Genomic DNA, 20629 nt, shown 5'->3' on the forward strand with positions numbered 1-20629 from the left:
GGTTTATACAACTGAGACCGAGGAGAATTCTTGCTTTATTTGGGAATAACTTTTGATTTAAATATTTGGTAATTATGTAGTTATATAATTGTTTGCATCATAAGAATGATGGGAAAAACTCACAAATTTGACAAAGATCTGTGATTGTTTGCCTTTCTTTCATACTAAATCCTTCAGGCCCTCACCATCTTTTCCTGCAGGAGCAGGAGACTTCTTTTTTTTTTTTTTTTGGTTTTATATATTATTTGCCAATCAGTGATTAGTTCTCATCCACATTAATTGTCTGTAGATTTTTGAAAGTGGTGACAGGTACATAGGTAACCAGTGTGTAGAGCTTGTTTGGTGAATCTTCAGAGCAGGAGACTTCTGATTGGCATCTCTTTCTGCCTAAAGGAATTTTTATCAGGTCAGTTTATCTTCCAGAAGAAAAATTTGATCTTTGTACCATATTCTCTATATCAAGTAGTAATACATTCATCTGTAGATAAGAGAAAACCCTACTATAGTGACTTAAACAAATAGAGGTTTATTCGTTTCGTGCATTACAAAGTCTGGGGGTAGGTACTGTGGCTCCAAATTTCTGCTAGGGTCCCAGTCTCTTCTCATCTTTCTGCTCTGCCATCCTTATCCTGTAGGCCTTCACTCTCTTGCATGAATGCAGTATGGCTGCAGTATCTCCAGACCTTACTTCTACATTCCAGGCAGGAAGAAGTTAGAAAGGTGAAGGTGACAAAAAAGGTGAAGAGGACAAAAAAGACAAAAGTCTCAGGATGACTTTGCCTTTTATCTTTTTCCACGAACGGAAGCTCTTCTCAGGCACTTTCGATTAGTTGTAAGGGAAGCTGGAAAGCTTAGCTTTTTAACCTCTATGTAGAAGTGGTCAAAGGAGAAGGAGGATATAATTGGCTCTTGATTAGCCAAACCATAATTTTTCCATCCTCCCTCCCTCTCTTCCATAAAAATCTGCTGAAATTCATCATTGCTTACTATGCACAGTCTATATCTCTCACTGTTATATGGCATGATGTGACTCTATGACTTCTCACCTAATTTTGGGAATTTATAGACAACTAATTTTTGCTAATCCACCTGTATTAGTCAGAATTCTCCAGAAAAACAGAACCAATGGACATGTTTGTGTGTATAGATAGATAGATAGATATAGACAGAGATTTATTTTTCAAAATTGGCTCATGTGATTATGGATGCTGGCAAGTCCAAAATCTGCAGGGTGGGCCTGCAGTCTGGAGACCCAAAAAGACAATGTTGCAGTTCAGGTCTGCAGTCTGTCTGCTGGCAGATTTCCCTCTTGCTCAGGGGAGGTTAGTTTTCTGTTCTCAGGCCTTCAACTGATTGGATGAGGCCCACTCATGCCTTGGAGGGCAGTTTGCTTTACTCAAAGTTCACTGATTAAAATGTTGATCTCATCTAAAAGCACTCTTACAGAAACATCCAGAATAATGTTTGGTCACATATCTGGGAACCATGGTGCAGCCAAGCTGACACATAAAATTAAGCATTATACCACCCAAATTAAGTATGAATGTCAAAAAAATGACATGTGCTAAAAAAGGTAGAGAGAAAAAAAAAACCTCATTTGGAAATTGAAATGAACTCAGTATTACCAGACTTGGGAGTTGGAAAAAATGATCAAGAAAGATGAGACTAAGGGAGTAGGAGAGGCCATATCTTGCAGGACATTACAGGCCCTGATGAGGAGAGCAGCCCTTACATTAAGAGTGATGAAGAGTCATTAAAGGGTTTTAAGTCACTTAAGATGTTTGCTCATTCATCTTCCGTCTTTTTCATTTCCCTTCTGACAACCAATGTAGTTTGTATTGAGTTGACCCTGGATTGGCTTAAGATATTTAGCATACCCAATCCCCTTGGCACAGCAGGTAGCTCAGGGATAGACCAGTATAACACAGTATGACCAGTGCTGGAGCTTAAGAGAAAGTGTCCTTTTTTTGCTGGAATTGCCTGTGTGACAATATGACACTTAGAAACTGCTGCAACCAACTTACTATCATAGAACATGGCAACCTGAAGATAAAGCTGACTCAGAGAGGATGGAACTACAGGACAGAGCTTGGTAACAGATTATAATCTGCATCCTGAATCAAGCTATAACTGAAACTAGACTAGTCCTAAAATGTTCAGCTAAGACAGAAAATTCCTTTTTGTTTGATTTGTAACATGAATATGCTTAATATGCTTAATTAATAAATGTAACATGATCACACTTGCATTTTAGAAAGCTCATATTTGGTCTATAAGGATAATGGATTGCAAGGGGCAAGGGAGGGAGAAATGTTTGGAAACTGGTAGTCTACTTGAGAGATGATATTGGCCTGTACCACAGCGGTAGAACTTGGGGGCAGAGAGGCGATGGATTTAATAGATAGTTAGGATAATATATACAGGAGTTGGATGTGAGGAGAAGGGTTAAGAATGACTTCTAGGTTTTCTGACTTGAGCAACTGGATTGGTGGCACCATTAATTGAATGAGGAGACCAGATTGGGTATAGGGTTTGCCTGCGAAACATCGATAGAAGATGACAAATGGAGTGTTGGGTATATGGGTCTGAAATTCAACAGAAAGGACTAGGCTGGAGATACAAATTTGGGAGTCTCTAGCACATAGAGAGTAAATGAAGTGATTTAGTGAGAAAGATGAAATACCAATATTTAAGGAACAGGCAAAGGAGACTGAGAAGGAGCAGCTAAGGAGGTGGGAGGCTATTCATGGATGTGCAGTGTCGCAGGAACAAGAAAGGATAAGATTTAAGAGGGCCAGAGTGGTCTGCAGCAGTGAATACTAAGAGCTAAAGCCAGATGGGACTAGGTAGGATGTTTCCATCAAATCCAGAACATGGATGGAGATCTTTAGAGAACTTAGCACAATTTTGGGCAAGGAATCTAGATAGCAGAGGGGTGTGTGTTTGTAGGTGTATGTGTGTGTGTGTGTGTGTGTGTGTGTGTGTGTGAAGGTGGAGTTATCAAATGAAAAAACTCTTTTAGGAGTTATTCCACTTTGCAGTAAAATTTTGCAAAACTTCTGGGCTAAGTCATCAGTTCTTCTTGTTGCTAATACTGACATATTTGGTGCTCCTATTCACTTTCATGTCTAAATATCATCAATAAGCCACAGATTCTCAGATGTGTATTTCTCTAGCCTTTTCCCTAAACTCCAAGTTGACTCTCTAGCTGCTTACCCAACATCTCCATCTGAAAGTGAATGAGCATCTCAAACTCAAATGTGTTCAAAACTTACCTCCTGACTTTCCCTCAATCCTGTTCCTCCTGGAGCCGTCTTGACCGCAGCGAGAACACTCAGTCCTTCCAGTTGCTCAAGGCAAAAATTGGACTCTTCTTTTTTTTTTTTAATAGTCCAAGTAAAAATTTATTGAGCTTCTGAGTAAGAATCCCTACATATTTAAAATGCTCCTAGTTTAGCGTATAGGAGTTACTTCCCCAAAATGTTAGTCACAGCTGGATTGAAGTATTTGGAAAATGTGGCAATGCTGTTTATATAAGTCTGCTATGTTATAAATCTACTGGAGATCCAAAGGGATCTGCCTTTATGGAATTTGAAACAAAAGAACAGCAACAAAAGCTATTGAGGTAGGTCCAGAACGTATTTTAAAAAAAGCAATGAAAATTAGGAAGTGTTTTAAATAGCAACAAAACTTTTTTTTACTGATTTTATTTTAGTTTCTTAACAACCCACCAGAAGAAGCACCAAGAAAATCTGGTTTATTTCCTAAGACGGTAAAAAAATAAGCTCCTTCATGCCCTTAGAATAGTTGGCACATATTTAATATTAATATTGAAGTAGATGTAGTTGAAGTAAAGTAAAAACTAATGGTAGCATTGTTACAGAAAAAAGAAGTTACAGAAAAAAGACAAAGACGAAAGGCTGAATGAAGCAGGAAGACAATATCCAGACCAGAGTCCAGAGTCAACTGTGGGCACAAGCATGGGGAACATCTGTAAAATGAGAATATCCAGGACCACATCTGAGGGCCCTGAAGTAGAGATTACTAAACCCCAAAAGCCACCTCAAAGGAAAAGAAAAGAAAGAAAAAGGGGGGTGGGTGGGTAAGAGCTGAAGTATCCAGCTCACCCTCAGTCAGCACAGGGAAGAGGAAAAGAGGTACCTCTGAAGATGCAGAATACCTAACTCCCAGAGGGAAAGTCAAGTAAATGGCTCAGAAAGACAATATTAAAAAAGAAGCTTCAGAAGTTTCCGAAGAAAACAAAGGTATGCACAACTTTAAGGTTAGGATTAAATACATAAGGTTTTCTTATTTAACTTATGTCTTTATTTCTTGATATGTCATTTTAAGATTTAGAAGTCTCTACTGTAGAGGAAAAGGATATAGGAGATGTAAAACATGGATCTCTCTTAATGGCAAAAAGGAAGCATAAGAAGATACATAAAGAGGGGTGGAAAATGGGAGAAGAGATTATACCATCAAGAGTACTGACAAAAAGTTGATGAAACAGATTCTATTGTTGGCAACTGATACACTCCATAGACTCATTACTTTTTTATTTTTTAAGATTTTATTTATTTATTCATTTGAGAGAGTGAGCGAGTGAGAGAGAGTGAGTGAGTGAGAGAGCATGAGCAGGGAGGAGGGAAGAGGGAGAAGAGAGGAGCAGGAAGCCTGACACCAACATGGGGCTTGGTCCCAGGACCCCAGGACCATGACCTAAGCCAAAAGCAGATGCTCAATCGAGCCACCCAGGCACCCCACGAACTCATTCTTTTTTTTTTTTTAAAGATTTTATTTATTTATTTGACAGAGAGAGAGATAGTGAGAGCAGGAACACAAGCAGGGGGAGTGGGAGAGGGAGAAGCAGGCTCCCCGCTGAGCGGGGAGCCCGATGCAGGGCTTGATCCCAGGACCCTGGGATCATGACCTGAGCCGAAGGCAGCCACTTAACCGACTGAGCCACCCAGGCGCCCCTCCCATGGACTCATTCTTGATTCCTTACTTTGTCTCACGTCTCTAATAAACTCCATTAGCAAATCCTCTTGGTCCTGCCTTAAAAAATATATCCAGAATCTGACCATTTCTCCCCTTCCACTGACACCACGGTGATCTTTTATGTGAATTACTGTAATAGGTCCCCTTATCTCAACTTTTGCTGACCCTATGGTCTATTCTCAAGATAGCAGCCAGAGTGATACTTTGAAGGACCTCAAGAACCTGGAGTCCCCTCAAGAACAAATTATGAGGAATGTATTCCCAACAGCAGGAAAGAGGAATAAAAGGCTGAAGTCTCTGAGAAGACCAAGCACCCATTCTTCAGTGAAGAAGGATGAGGCTGGGAATTCCAACTTAAAGGAGTGCAAGGCAGGTGTGATTTAAAGTTAGGGGCCAACTACTTTGAGCAGCAGCTGCAATAGTGATCACCAGGAACCAGTCAAAGACATAGAGCTAGGTGCTAGGTGTGAGCAGGGCAAACCAATCAAAGCCGATCCTGATGCTCTTGTTCTGTCAGTTTTAGGTCCTTGCAGGACCCTTCTGTCCAACCCCTTTTGGGTTTCACACTGCAGCAGTGTATCTCTAACCACAGTTAGACCTGGATATCTAATTACGCATCTGGAAGCCTCAGGTCTGGCCTTGACTTCTAAATTCTTGGAGATGTTAGGCCAGACTTTAAAATTTTCCTTGGTCCAATATTGCACTATTCACGCACAAACCCCATGTTTAAAATCCATGCCTCCCTCCTCCCCAAGCCAACTCTCCTCATCCCAGCCAATTGGAAAGGATGGTAACCTCTATCCCTTGGTTCACTGAGACAAGGAGTTTGCTGTGAACCAATCCTAGTCCTGACTATTGGACCAAAACATGGAAGCCCTCCAGGGGCCACAGAAATTGTAGAACCCCAAATGTTGGGGTGGGCATTTGAGGCTTCAATGATCATAGTACCAGATTCTAGTATTATAGAACACTGTCTCCTGAGAACTCCAGCTTATTCTTTAAAGATCCTGTGAAGAAACCCTATGAAAACTGTTGATGAAATTCATTCACGTGTTCAGCTGTAGGTTGTGAATTTTCATTGCTGTATGCTATTCCATTTTATTAATAGACTGTTGATGAACACTTTGGTTGTTCTCAGTTTGGCATAATTACAAACAATGCTGCAATAAACATTATTTTACATGTTAAAAATTAAGTATAAAGTGGCATATCTGGATTAAACCGTTATCCTAACACTATCCTTATACTATGTTACTTCTTTGACCTCACACTCACTACTTTGAGCCTTGGTTATTACATCCAGCCACACCAGACTCTTGGTACCCATTAAACATCCTGAGTACACCCTCCTTCACAGAATCTTTGCACTGGCTATTCCTTCTGGCTAGAATGTTCCTCCTCAAGATCTCCATAATGCTCCCTCCCTCCTCTGCTCTAAGTCTGCCTCCATACCCCCTCCATGAGACCTACCTGACCAAGTGTTTAACATACCAAATTTCTTCCCTAACACTTTCATTCTCCTCTATCCTGCTCTACTTCTTTTCTTCATACAACTTCCATGTATAAGTTTAACATTCAGTAAGATCACAGGATACAAAGTCAATGCACAGAAATCTGTTGCATTTCTATACACTACTAATGAAGCAACAGAAAGAGAAATTAAGAAAGCAATCCCATTTGCAACTGCACCAAAAAGGATAAAAAATCTAGGAATAAAATTAAGCAAGGAGGAGAAAGACCTGTACTCTGAAAACTATAAAACATCGATGAAAGAAACTGAAGATGACACAAACAAATGGAAAGATATTCCATGCTCATGGATTGGAAGAACAAATATCATTAAATTGTCCTTACTGCCCAAAGCAATCTACAGATTTAATGCAATCCATATCAAAATACCAACATTTTTCACAGTACTAGAACAAATAATCCTAAAATTTGTATGGAACCACAAAAGACTCCAAATAGCCAAAACAATCTTGAAAAAGGAAAACAAAATTGGAGGTATCATAATTTCATATTTCTAGTTATACTATAAATCTATAGTAATCAAAACATTATGGTACTGGCACAAAAACAGACACACAGATCTATGGAACAGGATAGAAAGCCCAGAAACAAATCCATGATTATATGGTCAATTAATCTTCAACAAGAGAGGCAAGAATATGCAATGGGAAAAAGAAAGTCTCTTCAACAAATGGTGCTGGGAAAACTGGACACCTATATGCAAAAGAATGAATTTGGACCACTTTCTACACCATACATAAAAATAAACTCAAAATGGATTAAAGACCTCATTGTGAGACCTGAAACCATAAAAACCCTAGAAGAGAGCACAGGCAGTAATTTCTCTGATATGGGCCACAGCAACATTTTTTGAGGTAGGTCTCCTGAGACAAAGGAAACAAAAGCAAAAATAAACTACTGGGACTACACCAAAATAAAAAGCTTCTGCACAACAAAGGAAACAATCAACTAAACTAAAAGACAACCTACTGAATGGGAGAAGATATTTGCAAATGACATATCTGATAAAGGGTTAGCATCCAAATAACAAATTGATACAACTGAACACCCCAAAAATGAATAATCCAATTAAAAAATGGGCAAAAGACATGAACAGACATTTCTCCAAGGAAGACATCCAGATGGCCAACAAACACATGAAAAGATGCTTGATATCACTCATCATCAGGGAAATACAAATCAAAACCACAATGAGATACCACCTCACACCTGTCAGAATGGCTAAAATAAAAAACGCAACAAGCGTCAGTGAGGATGTGGAGAAAAAGGAATCCTTGTGTACTGTTGGTGGGAATGCAGACCGGTGCAGCTACTCTGGAAAATAGTATGGAGGTTTCTCAAAAAATTAAAAATAGAACTACCCTATCACCCAGTAACCACCCTACTGGGCATTTACCCAAAGAATACAAAAACACTAATCTGAAAGGATATATGTTTATTGGATATGTTTACTGAAGCATTATTTACAATAGCCAAACTATGGAAGCAGCCCAGGTGTCCACTGATAGGTGATTGAATAAAGAAGATGGAATATGACTCAGCCATAAAAAAAGAATGAAATCTTGTCATTTGCAATGACATGGATGAGCCAGAGAGTATACTGCTAAGCAAAATAAGTCAGAGAAAGACAAATACCATATGATTTCACTCATATGTGGAATTTAAGAAACAAAACAAATGAGAAAGAGAAAAGAGAGGGAGAGAGACAAATCAAGAAACAGACTCACAATAGTGTCTGGCACAGAGTATGAGTTCAATGAATATTTGTTAAAGGAGGGAACAAAGGAAGGAAGAGGGGAGGGAGGGAAGGAGGAAAGAAGGAAGAAATTTTGCCCTGGAGAGGAAGAAATAATAGGGTAGTAGATAGCATTAAGGAAAGGATTTTCTAACATGAGAGAAATTTGGACATGTCTCACTGCTGAGGAAGGGAGCCAGTAGACGCTGAAGATACAAGAGAATGGACTGAACCAAGTGAGAATGTGAGAAGAAATGGTGGTAGGATTAGCACTGGACAAGTCTAGGACTGCAAAGAGCAGAGTTAAAGCCTGGTAAAAACTGTATCAAGTCCCCAGCAGGAGTGGACAGGCTAAAAATTATACATGGAATTTCTACTGCTATGCAGTAGTTGGCTCTTAGGTCCTGGGTTTCCTTCTGCATGGTGGACAGGCTAAAAATTATACATGGGATTTCTACTGCTATGCAGTAGTTGGCTCTTAGGTCCTGGGTTTCCTTCTGCATGACTGGACCTGGTTCTGCCTTCCTACCAATCCTCCCCACTCTGCCCCACACCCCTGGATGAAATGAATTAAGGATGAATGCTGGCGCAGATAGGTCATAGGTCTTTTGGTAGGATTTCAGTTGGCAGTGCTGGTCTGGTTGCATCGGCTTTTACATTTTGTTTTTCATAGAAGTGGGAGATGAGGTCATTAGCTGTGATTTAATTATGCTGGTCATGGTGGGCTTTGAAATGCAGAGAGAAAGGAGGTTGGATTTTTTTTTAATTTATTTTTTTAAATTTATTTTATTATGTTATGTTAGTCACCATACGTTACACCATTAGTTTTTGATGTAGTGTTCCATGATTCATTGTTTGTGTATAACACCCAGTGCTCCATTCAGTATGTGCCCTCTTTAATACCCATCACCAGGCTAACCCATCTCCCCACCCACCTCCCCTCTAGAACCCTCAGTTTGTTTCTCAGAGTCCATAGTCTCTCATGGTTCATCTCCCGAGGGGGATGGATATTTTTATGGTGAACAGGAGAGTATTAAGAATTGCTGCTGTGGTAAAAGGTAGAGAAATCTCATGAGGGTATCATGGAAGGACTAAACCTAGTTAAGGTTAATGACGTGCATTCATGGTTGTTGGTATCTGCACAATTGTGTATTTTGTGACATCAGTGCTCAGCAGTCCAGTATAAGCATGGCATTTTAATCCCAGGGTGGAGTTCTGGGTTTTTTTTGACCAGTTAGGTGAGACAGAACAATGGGCAAATTATTCAGGGTAGCAAAAGTGTCTTGGCTGAAGTGATAGATGATGCAATTGAAGCTGGGCAGGGAAAATATAAGGGGACAGATGGGAATAAAATAGAAGGTTCCATGTGATTATCAAAATTCAGTTGGTATAAAAATCACCTTGGAAGAGCCAGATCCTGAAATTATTTTCAGCAGGTCTAGGGTGAAGACCAGAATCTATTCTCATAGATTGATTCTGATTCTGCTGTAAGAGGGCCATAGACCATTTTTTGAGAAATAGTGTATTTGAAATTATAGTGAGTTTAAAGAAGTGATATTTTGAGAGGAGATGAGACACACCGAGAGAATACTCTAAGGATAGGTGGGTACAGTGTGAGATAACTAATTTATTATCTCATAGGTGGCACAGCCTTAAATGATGAAAGGTTCAGGGTGTACCCATGCGGGTGGGTGGCTGAAGTGGAGAGTGGAGTGGAGGTGAACATTGCCAAAGGTGAGGTCAAAGTACTGAAAGCCTAGGTAATCCATGTGGACTTTGAAGCCACTCTGGGTGATGGCAGTATTTGGGACAGAGAAGCAAAACTGTGAGCAAAGTTCAAAGCCATTGGTAAACGAAGGGGAGGGAATTACATGTGGGTAGACAAAGCAAGGACTTGGGAGTTAAAGGGGTGTAACTGGCTAAGAGTTTTACACAATGGTGGAGAAACAGAACTGGCTAACCTTAGCTGAGCGTTTATTAAGGCTTTATCAATCCATTTTATCCTTATAAACTTTATCTAAAGTAGGTGCTATTTTTTAAAAGTAGGTTCCATGCCCAACGTGGGGCTCGAATTCATGACTCCAAGATCAAGAGTTGCATGCTCTACTCACTGAGCCAGCCAGGTGTCATAAAGTAGGTGCTACATTTTATTCCCGATGAGGGAACTGAAGCACTGAGAGGTTAAGTATAAACCAGGGTCTCACAATTCTTATCCACAATGCTACACTGCCTGATGTAAAATGGTAGTGGTAGGTGTTTTCATATATTTCAACTGAAAAACAACAAAACAAAAAAACCCCGGTGGGATTAACATTTTGGAAAACAATGGAAATATTTCTTCAAATTTCATTGGTACCAAAATATTTGTTTTCATAATCCAGCAGATGGCGCACTAAATAATAATTCTATATTAGGTCATCTAATAGAAACAGTCTGCTTGTATCAAGACTTCTGTCTAGTCCATGCCTTAATGATTTCTTCAGCAGCATCCAGTGTACTATCTTTCTGTAAATAAATGAAATAATCTTATTACATATTAAATAAATTCAAGATGAAGTAAATATTTAAATATAAAAAAATACCAAAGTCAATGGATCAGGAAAAGTCAAGTAGTGATTTGGGAACCAAGTGCTCTTCAACCACTGGTAACTTGAGCAGGCCTAGTTGGGCTCTAGCCCATCCTTGGTGTTCCTTTGGGGGTCATGCCCTCTCAGGAGATGAGTCATTGGAAGCCTTGCCTGTATAAAGCCACAACTCTGGGAGGAGCATGGGCAGAAACTGGAAAATGTCATCTGTAGCATCTTCCCTCACCTTGGTGGTCTAGTACACAGGTCCCAAGCTCTTTAAGGAGCCTAGCAGCAAATCAAACAAGCCAATTATTTATAATGTTCTATCCCATTACTGCCTGGCTGGAAAAGTGAATGAACCTCATAAGAATTCAGTATTAGAGGAGTAGAGAAGTGTGACACTGATCATTACATTATACTGTTTTGTGATACTGGCTACCAATTTATTGCTACTATCCTGACACTAAAGAAATGTACAACTGGCTTGTGGCCAAAAAGCATGACCAAGAAAATGATCGACAAACTGTTAAATGCAGTTCAGACTGAGAACAGTTTAACCTGATCCCAGCTAAAACCACATCCACCAGTGGGGACACTCTCACTATTTACAACCACTAGAGCAGCCTAAGCAGCCTGCAGTGCCAAACAAGACCCAGACTCATAAATGACACTGATGTCAGCAGCAAATCTGAATGATGTGCCCCTGGGATCAATAGTTATTATTTTTGCTTTCTTGCCTCTCACTGCACCCCCTTTTGCGCATGACCTGACACCCCTCATGATGTCCACCTATAAGCTTGGGAGATTAAAGGACCGAGACTCAATCTCCACTTGGGGTATTTGAATATCTTTAGGAAAGGAACTCATAAAGGGGAAATCCTTTCCACTTGAAAAATTACATGGTATTTATTGCGTTTACTGCCAACATTTATAGCCAATGCTAAGGTTTTTGAAAAAAATTTTTTCCTTGCTGCTCAGAAAAGTTTGCTGAAAATACGAGTTTACTAAAAGCATTACAATCTGCAGTCTCTCTTCTCCTAAAATGACATTTACAAATATGAAGATGATTCTTTCTGACACACAATCATGGTGAATGGTACTACTAGCTGGCATTTGCCTAACTGAAAATAGGCAAGTTGAGCAAGTTACAGCCGTCATTCATTAAGTTTTGGATAGTACTCTAATGATTTGTTCACTTTAAAATAAAGACAGATTTTGGTAAAGTAGGAAAAAAATAAAACATAATAGCACTAAATGAATATTTAAGTGAATATCTGATCTCAAGTGAAGAGAATTTTTCAAAATAAGAATGAAAAGGCAGACCTACAAAAGGAACACAATCAAATTAATATATAGTTATGGAAACATACCAGAGAGTATAGAAGGGCTTACACAGAATAAGAATCATCTGCTCGTCCTCTCCCTACTCCTTCCTACTATGCCCACCATCCCCCAAGACAACCTTTTATGGCAATTTCTCATTTCAGTTCTAGTGGTTACCTCCAAGATCTAAATAATGCATTTGGTTCTATTTCCTTATTTATCAACTTCAGACAAAATTCACAATTCCCTGCTCTGAATGAGGAAAAATTGTTCATTCACACTACTATGCCCATTCCCTTTAATGTTTCAGTTATAATTATTAATAAAATTCATTTGCTTTTTGAATAGGTAATACCAGCACAGATAAACAGTGAAAACCAAGCTCTTGTTTTTCTCTTCTGCTTTTTCTATTTCTTTTCTCTTCCCTCTCTACAGAGTGATTTCATCAAAAAGCCATTAGGTGGGGCTGAGTGAAGCAGGTGTCCACATATGGGGGCAGGGGGAGCCTGGGCGGCCTGGTGCACGATGTTGCAGCCCGAGTGGAGTGGAGGGTTTCTGATGTGGGTGGCATGAGGTGCTGGTGATGGCAGTGGCAGCGTTGACTGGAACAGGATGTCAGAGTCCAAGCAGGGTAAGCCAGCATCTGTATGTCAGGGTGGCTCCGTGCTGGGTGTTAGAACCTAGATGGGATGGGGCAGGCATCTGCCAAGGTAGACTGGCATGGGGTGTCAGAGCATATGAGGGGTGGAGGATTCCATGCCGTGAGTGACAGTGGCAGCCTGGTGTGCAGTGTTGGAGAGCTGGAGGAGGGCATGTCTGCAAGGGGTGACAGCAGTGGCAGCCTGGTACAAAGTGTCAAAGCCTCAGGGGTGGTGGCTGGAGGGGCTGTGGCACATACAGAGGGACTGATTAAAGAAGTGATTCCATGATGAGAACGAGGGTTTTTTTTTTCACTGTCAAAGAGGGGAGTTATGAATATGGAAAATCCTTGAGCACAAGTCATTCAAAACGTGCAAGTAAATCCACAGGAAAAAGATCCCAGAAGTAGAATTTCTGCATTAAGAGGTATGCGCATTTACATTTGGATGGAAATGGTCAAACTAACCACTGCTAAGAGATTTTACAAATTAAACCCCCATTCTCTATAAGAGTGTCTTATGGAAATTTTTAGTTGTTCACTTGTTTCCAAATTAATAGATAAAATGAAATTTTGTTGCAGTTTTAATTTTCATTTCTTGTAATATGACTAAAGTGGGACATCCTCTCATATGTCTGAGAGCTGCTGAGAATGTTACCCATAACCATTGTAAAGTGCTGCTTTTTGGCCTATTTTGCCTTAAATTTCACCTGGTTGCTTTCAATTTCCATTTTCTTGGCATGTTTTGCCACCCTTTTATTTTTAGCCTTTCCAAGAGGTTGAGTCAGCTATGGTAACTTTCCCTAGAGACTTCTCGGTATTGCTCCCCTATCTTCCAAAATTGAATATTGATGGGAAGGGGGTGTGTCCACACGGATCCACTTTCCCTGCCCCCACGAAGGCTTTGGTCTTTTTGTGTAGATGCCAAAGGACTGTTTCTTTATCTTCTTAAGTCCAATATATCTCCGTGTTAATCATTCTGTGACAATCTTTCCTGAGGCAAGGCATTCCCTTTCAATTGCTAGATTTGTCTGTTTTGTTTTGTTTTGTTTTTAATGGAAAGCATTCTTTAAATAAAGCTATAAAATTATTTTCAGGTCCTATTTGTCCCCCCCCCCCAGGATTCTACATATTTCACTTGTCTTCCACATCTATAATTTTTCTAATATTTTAAAAATCTTTGTTCCTCTCCACTCTTCTTTGCTCACTTTTCTCAATCCTTAAAATGCTTACAGAAGTTAAGTATTCAGTGTTCTCTGTGCTGTTTCCAATGTCACTACCAATGACCAATAGCTTGATTTTTTTCCCTTCAATTTTGTACCCGAGCTCTGACAAGCTGCCATTTCATCTTCTTATATTATGACATTATCTTCCCTGAACTTTTTATTTTTATTTTTTTTTAAAGATTTATTTATTTATTTATTTGAGAGAGAGAGAGAATGAGAGATAGAGAGCATGAGAGGGAAGAGGGTCAGAGGGAGAAGCAGACTCCCTGCTGAGCAGGGAGCCCGATGTGGGACTCGATCCCGGGACTCCAGGATCATGACCTGAGCCGAAGGCAGTCGCCTAACCAACTGAGCCACCCAGGCGCCCCGTGAACTTTTTAAATCTCTGCTTTAATCTCAAGGTTTTGGATTTGAACTATCAAATTTTATTTGCTCTATAGCAACATTTTTCTGGTTGAATATTCTCTTTCTGAACACTTAGTTTTCCCTGTACCTTTCTCCTTTTTCCCTAATAGTGTATTTTTATAGATTCGTAGTTGATTCCTTTTCATTAGTCATTTTTGATTGAATTACCTTTGTAATCCCCTACTGCTGGCACACCTACTGTTCCTGTTGTTCTGGGTAATGAATATGCTACCTACTGACTTTGTCTATGATTTGAAGATGTGTCTGCAGACTGGTGTAAGTGAGGAGCCAGGGTAGCACTAGAAGACAGCAGAAATTCTCCCTGGTTCATAGTAAAGTTTAATATGATTGATGTGGGGACTTCAGTGGTGGGGAGGGGTTTTGTTGGTTTTTTTCCTCCCACCTAATTTTAGTGGCTACCTCCAGTTGAATCTATCTCCTCCACATCGCCCAACAAAGACTGGAGCAAAAATGACAGGAGTCAATGGGAAAATCTATAACCCAACGAGAATCTCTTTTCCACGCTGCCCCACCTAGGTTCTAGATGATATAGCTGTATGTTTCTAACCTGCCTTGCATGATGCTAAATGAGTCTGGAGAGGCTCCAACTGCCAGTGTACTTATTGTCCTATTGTTCTAGATGAGTAGGTTGCCTGCTGGCACCGTTTATAACTTGAGATGGAGACACAAGAGACTTTCTAGGTGTCTTCCCTTTACCTTCACTGTATTTGGAAACTCTTCATCATTTACTGGGGAATTTGTGAATTTGTTTTCCTTTCTCCTAGCTGTTTCTGATATTTCCAAGAAGAGAATGGGGAAGCACAGTGTTTACGATTTTAAAACAGGAAGTCTTAAGTTACTTTTTTTTCTTTTATTAGTTCTGCTTATAACTTCAAAAGATACACCTCTATATCTAGGATCCACTGTAAGATGAGAATATTAATGGCCTTAATCTCTCTTCTACATTTTAGTCAATTAAATTTAGGTTGTTAACATTTTTATTCTCTTCTGAACGAGTCTTCCAGAGTTTGTAGACTGTCTCTCAAAGTTGAAAACAATGTTTACATCATTCTGACTAGGTTTATAGATGAATACGTTGGTAAAAAGAGTTTCTGGATCTTATTAAGCCTGCCTTCAGTAGCAACGACATCTTAAAAATAGCAATGATATATATATTCAGATTTTTTTAAAAAGATTTTATTTATTTACTTGAGAGAAAGAGAGAGAGTGAGGGAGCATAAGCAGGGGGAGCGGCAGAGGGAGAAGGAGAAGAAGGCAGGGAGCAGGGAGCCTGATTCAGGGCTCGATCCCAGGACCCTGAGATCATGACCTGAGCTGAAAGCAGCTGCTTAACCAACTGAGCCACCCAGGTGCCCCTCAGATATTTTTTGAGTATAGATCTGATGGTAAGCAAGTCACTCAGCTTTTATTTGTCAGGAATATACGCTTCATTTTCAGTTTTAAAGGCTATTTTCCTGGATAAAGAATTCTGGGCTGATAAATTTTTTATTTCAGGACTTTGAGGATGTCATTTCATTGTATTCTGGTCTTCATTTTTTCTGATAAGAAGTTGCTAAATTAATATACATGGGAAGTATAGTTTTTCTCTGGCTGTTTTCAAGATCTTACCATTACCCTTGGTTTTCAGCAGTTCAAGCGTAAAGTGTCTTAGGGTGGTTTTCTTTATATCCTGTTGTCCTTCACCGAACTTTTAGATCTCTAAGTAAGTTGCTTTTCACAAAATATGAGGAAATTTTGGCCATTACTTCTTAAAATACTTTTTCTGCCACATTCTCTCTTTTTTGGTACTCTAATTACATGTATTATCACTTGATATTGTCTCATAGACCTAAGACTCTGTTCATTTCTCAAAAATAATTTTTCCCTCTATTTTTCAGATTGGATAATTCTATGAATCTGCAATTCAAGTGGGTCCTTTATTCCTGATATCCTCAATCCTCTGTGTGTTAAGCCCCATACATTCTTCATATCAGATATTACACTTTTAAGTTCCTGAATTTCCACTTGATTTTTTTAATAATTTTAATTTGTTCACTCATTATGACAATGTTTTCCTTTAATTTCTTGAACATACTTTAAAGTCCTTGTCTGCTAATTCCTCTATCTGGGTCACCTTGTGATCTGTTTCTACTGACTGCTTTTTTTCTTTATTAAAGGTCACATTTTCTTTTTTCTTTTTTTTTTAAAGATTTTATTTATTTATTTGAGAGAGAGCAAGAGAGAGAGAGCACAAGCAGGGGGAGGGGTAGAGGGAGAGGGAAAAGCAGACTCTATACTGAGCAGTGGGCCCGACGGAGGGCTCGATCCCAGGACCCTGGGATCATGACCTGAGTCGAAGGCAGATGCTTAACCAACTGAGCCACCCAGGCGCCCCAAGGGTCACATTTTCTTATGTCTTCACACGTCTAGTAATTTTTTATTGCATGCTGCATATTGTATTGTTACATGGTAAGGAGTCCAATTATGCTGTAATACAGTAAATTCAACACTTCAGAGTGTTGAGTTTTGTTCTGGTAGGCAGTTAATTTCATGGCAGCAAGCCAAAATTAAAAACAAAACAAAACTGCATATGAGCACATCATTCCTAGCAAGAGAAAAAAAGGTGCTTTATAAATCAGAAGGAAGGACATCATAAATGTGGTTTTGAATAGAATAGGGAACTTACTTTTATGAAGCAAAATCGCACAAACTTCTCAAACTGTAATTTGGTCTCTGCATTACAGAATGCTGAAACTGGAATGGCTGACAGTTTCTGAAAAATAAATAGAAAAATAAAATAGGAAAACTACTTCTAATTCAAATTTAATTTTAGGACAGATAAATGTTAAAAAGAAACAGATACTTCTAAATATCCACAACAACCTCCAAAAAGAAAAAAATGTTTTTAAAATCCCCACATAGCCATAAAGGGAATATCATTTAACAAACCTGTAGTTAACATTGTTCAAAACATGTCAGTAAGTATCCTTCATATACAATACAGCACAGTATCTCAAAGTCCAATAAATACTACCTTATTTTTAGTCATCCATTTCACAAATTTATAGTCATAAGGTTCATTGCTGTCCTTCATATCAGAGAGGTCTGCATCTAAAACAACAATGAAAATTAGATGGCCTATTATATCTGAAGGCAAGATGTATTTCATTTAAATCTGTCAAGATTCAAAATATTCTCAGAAACTACTGAAGTCTCATACTATATGGTGGGTTGGGAAGAGAAAAATTCACAGATAGGTTTTGTTTTGTTTTTTTTTAAGAACAGTTATTTCCAAGAATTGTGTAATTAATTACATTTTCTATTTGCCCTTGCAGCCACAGAGTTCAGTCCCAAGTTAATGCTAATCAGTATAGGAAAAATTTGTTTCCTTCCCCTCCTATGTGACACTGATTATTATATACATTTCTATTTATATATATTATTACATAGAAAACTTTTTAATATAAGTTAGTTTAAATGCTTTTTGGAAGCAGATCAAGTATATAAATCAATTATTTTAAAAATAATTCATGTTGGGCAATCCTCTCGGGTCCCCTCCCTCCTCAGGAGCTTTGTATTGTCACTTAGCTATCCCTCGATAAACCTTGCTCTGCTGCCCACCAGAAAAAAAAAAATTAAAAAATGAATAAATAAATAATGATTTTTAAAAATTAAAAAAAAAAATTCATGTTGAGGGATGCCTGGGTGGCTCAGTCAGTTAAGCATCTGCTTCTGGCTCAGGTCATGATCCCAGGGTCCTTGGGATCGAGTCCTGTATCAGGATCCCTGCTCAGCGGGGAGCCTGCTTCTCCCACTGCCTGCTGCTTCCCCTGCTTGTGCTCTCTCTCTCTGACAAATAAATAAATAAAATATTTTAAAAAATAATAAATAAAATATATAAAATAGGGGCGCCTGGCCGGCTCCGTCGTTAAGCATCTGCCTTCATCTCAGGTCATGATCCCGGGGTCCTGGGATCGAGCCCCGCATTGGGCTCCCTGCTCAGTGGGAAGCCTGCTTCTCCCTCTCCCACTCCCCCTGCTTGTGTTCCCTCTCTCGCTGTGTCTCTCTCTCTCTCTGTCAAAATAAATAAACAGTATCTTAAAAATATATATATAAAATAAATAATAAATTAAAAAATTCACATTGAAAATATTATAGATTCCCAATTCAAAAGCAAAACTAAAGGTGATGAAAACAGCTATTTCTTTGTATCGTTTCATGAAATGAGCTATACATTTAGACGTAACATAGGAAAAGCGATTTCTTAAACCTCAGAGTATAGGACATCTTAAGGGATTTTATATAAGAATGGAGCTTAGGAGAGCAAAACATATACAGCTTTCAGGCACTAGGACAGCAAAAATCTCTGGGCATCATGGCTTCTGCTTCTCACACAACAAATGAAGAAATAACAGTCACCGTTTGGTTATAAAATCAAAAGTTTCCAGCCTTATAAAATTTGGTATATATAAAAGGCTTTTCAAGTTCAGTGGAATATAACTTTATTGTAATAGAACCTTAAAACAAACTATTCGGCCAACTTCTGTCAGAATAAATTATGCTTTTAAATGTACTATTATTAACATTATAGTTTGTTTTTTTTTTGAAGAAAATCGGTTATATATAAAATGTTATCATGCTTCTAATTTTAGACTAGTATGGCATGTCAGAAGTACATAAAACAGCTTCAGGTAATATAAAGACCATTGCTTTTAGGAGACAAAACTATTTGGAATCTACCTATGTGACTTTAGACAAGTTATTTAAAATTTTCTAAGTCTTCACATCTTTAAAAGTGGAGCTAACAACGCTTTCTTCAAAAGGGTATTTGAAAGTGCTAGGCATGTAGCAGACTTTAATAAATATTATTTTCCTTCTTTACTTCATTTTAGTATATTCTAAAATAGCAAACATTCCCTGATAGCACCAATGTTCTAGAAATCTTATTTTTCTTAAGTAAAAAAGAAACTAAAATTTTACTCAGAGGAACACTGGGTTCATATATTATTTCATGTACTTGTGTTTTAAATTCCACACTAGAACAAGATGATAGCAAATTCTGTGTTTAATGGGATACCTAAAAGAACTGACTCTATAACCATGTTAACAGTCACATTTAAGATTCAGGGATCTAAAATTCAAGATGATTACTGAAAAAACAAAAAACAAAAAAACAAACAAAAAAGCACTGACATTCCGAAAAGCCATTTTTCCATAGACAAAATGCTGACATAGTTTTGACATCAATCTTTACTCCCTAAAAATTCTAATACAATTTCACACATAAGTTTCTATATATTTGAAATAAAAAAACCCTTACAAACCTAGCAAAGACACATCAGCAATTATGAAGTATCCCCCATCAGGAACTATGGGTTTTAGGCCAAGACTTTCAAGTAAATGTATCATCCGATCTCTTTTTACTTCTAACTCCTTTGGCAAAGAATTAAAGTAACACTCTGGGTCATCCATGCGCTTGATGTCAATCCAAAAAGCTTGAGCCAAGGCTTCCTGCATGTTAAGATCGAAACATGTGGAAAGGAAATACGGTAATGTTATTTATTGCTGAATTTATTGGTGTAATAAAATTGCCTGAGTCACATTATTGGCAAAAAAAAAATTCCCTGAATACCCATTCAGGGAATTACAGTTGAATTCCTGTGAACTTATGTTAGACTGTATCAATTAATGGAGGAATCAGTTACACGTAAATGATTAAATCTAATGTGAAGAACTGAGAATGAGCCATGAAGATCCGAATTAAAGAAGAGGTATTGTATAAAGATGGCTTACTTGGAAATAAAAAGACACTAAGTTATTTTCCATTGAGGGGAGCTGTAGAATGGCTTGCTGGAGCTAAGTCTGAAAAATGACCAGAGAAATGATGAACTAGCCAGCCTTTTTCCATTACCTTGGAGGATGTAGTGGAAATGAAAGCTGACCCACTGTGTCACTCCCCAGAGATATGCAATCATTCTCATCTGAATTCTAATCCCTGTTCTAATCATGTGTATCCCAGAAGTGTCTAAGTGCCACAGGGATTAGAAAAGAGTGTCCGGGGTATGTGGAGTCACTTCTGTACCATTCCTCAAGAAAGCCAGAAGTGACAGGAGAGAAACTGGGAGAAGGGAAAAAAAACCAATGTTGTTAAAGGTCATGTAGATGTCTCAGGAGGCAACAGGGTAGGAAAAGGTAAACAAGTCTGAAT

The 20629-nt window shown here is 38.6% G+C and overlaps 1 protein-coding gene across 4 annotated transcripts in view; it reads right to left on the bottom strand.

The window, feature by feature from the left end:
- Positions 1 to 9135: 9135 nt before the first annotated feature.
- The window catches only part of KYAT3 (kynurenine aminotransferase 3), a 64720-nt gene continuing 53226 nt past the window's right edge, over positions 9136 to 20629 (bottom strand). For all 4 annotated transcript variants that reach the window (XM_027624632.2, XM_027624643.2, XM_027624625.2 and 1 more), the window contains 4 exons: positions 19746 to 19932; positions 17456 to 17532; positions 17108 to 17194; positions 9136 to 10768 (listed from right to left, as the gene is read on the bottom strand). In XM_027624632.2, the coding sequence (XP_027480433.1) occupies positions 10706 to 10768; positions 17108 to 17194; positions 17456 to 17532; positions 19746 to 19932 (414 nt within the window). In that variant the 3' untranslated portion in view covers positions 9136 to 10705. The remainder of the gene's footprint in view (positions 10769 to 17107; positions 17195 to 17455; positions 17533 to 19745; positions 19933 to 20629) is intronic.

Source organism: Zalophus californianus, chromosome 4 (assembly GCF_009762305.2).
Source record: "Zalophus californianus isolate mZalCal1 chromosome 4, mZalCal1.pri.v2, whole genome shotgun sequence".
In the NCBI taxonomy this organism is placed as follows: domain Eukaryota; kingdom Metazoa; phylum Chordata; class Mammalia; order Carnivora; family Otariidae; genus Zalophus; species Zalophus californianus.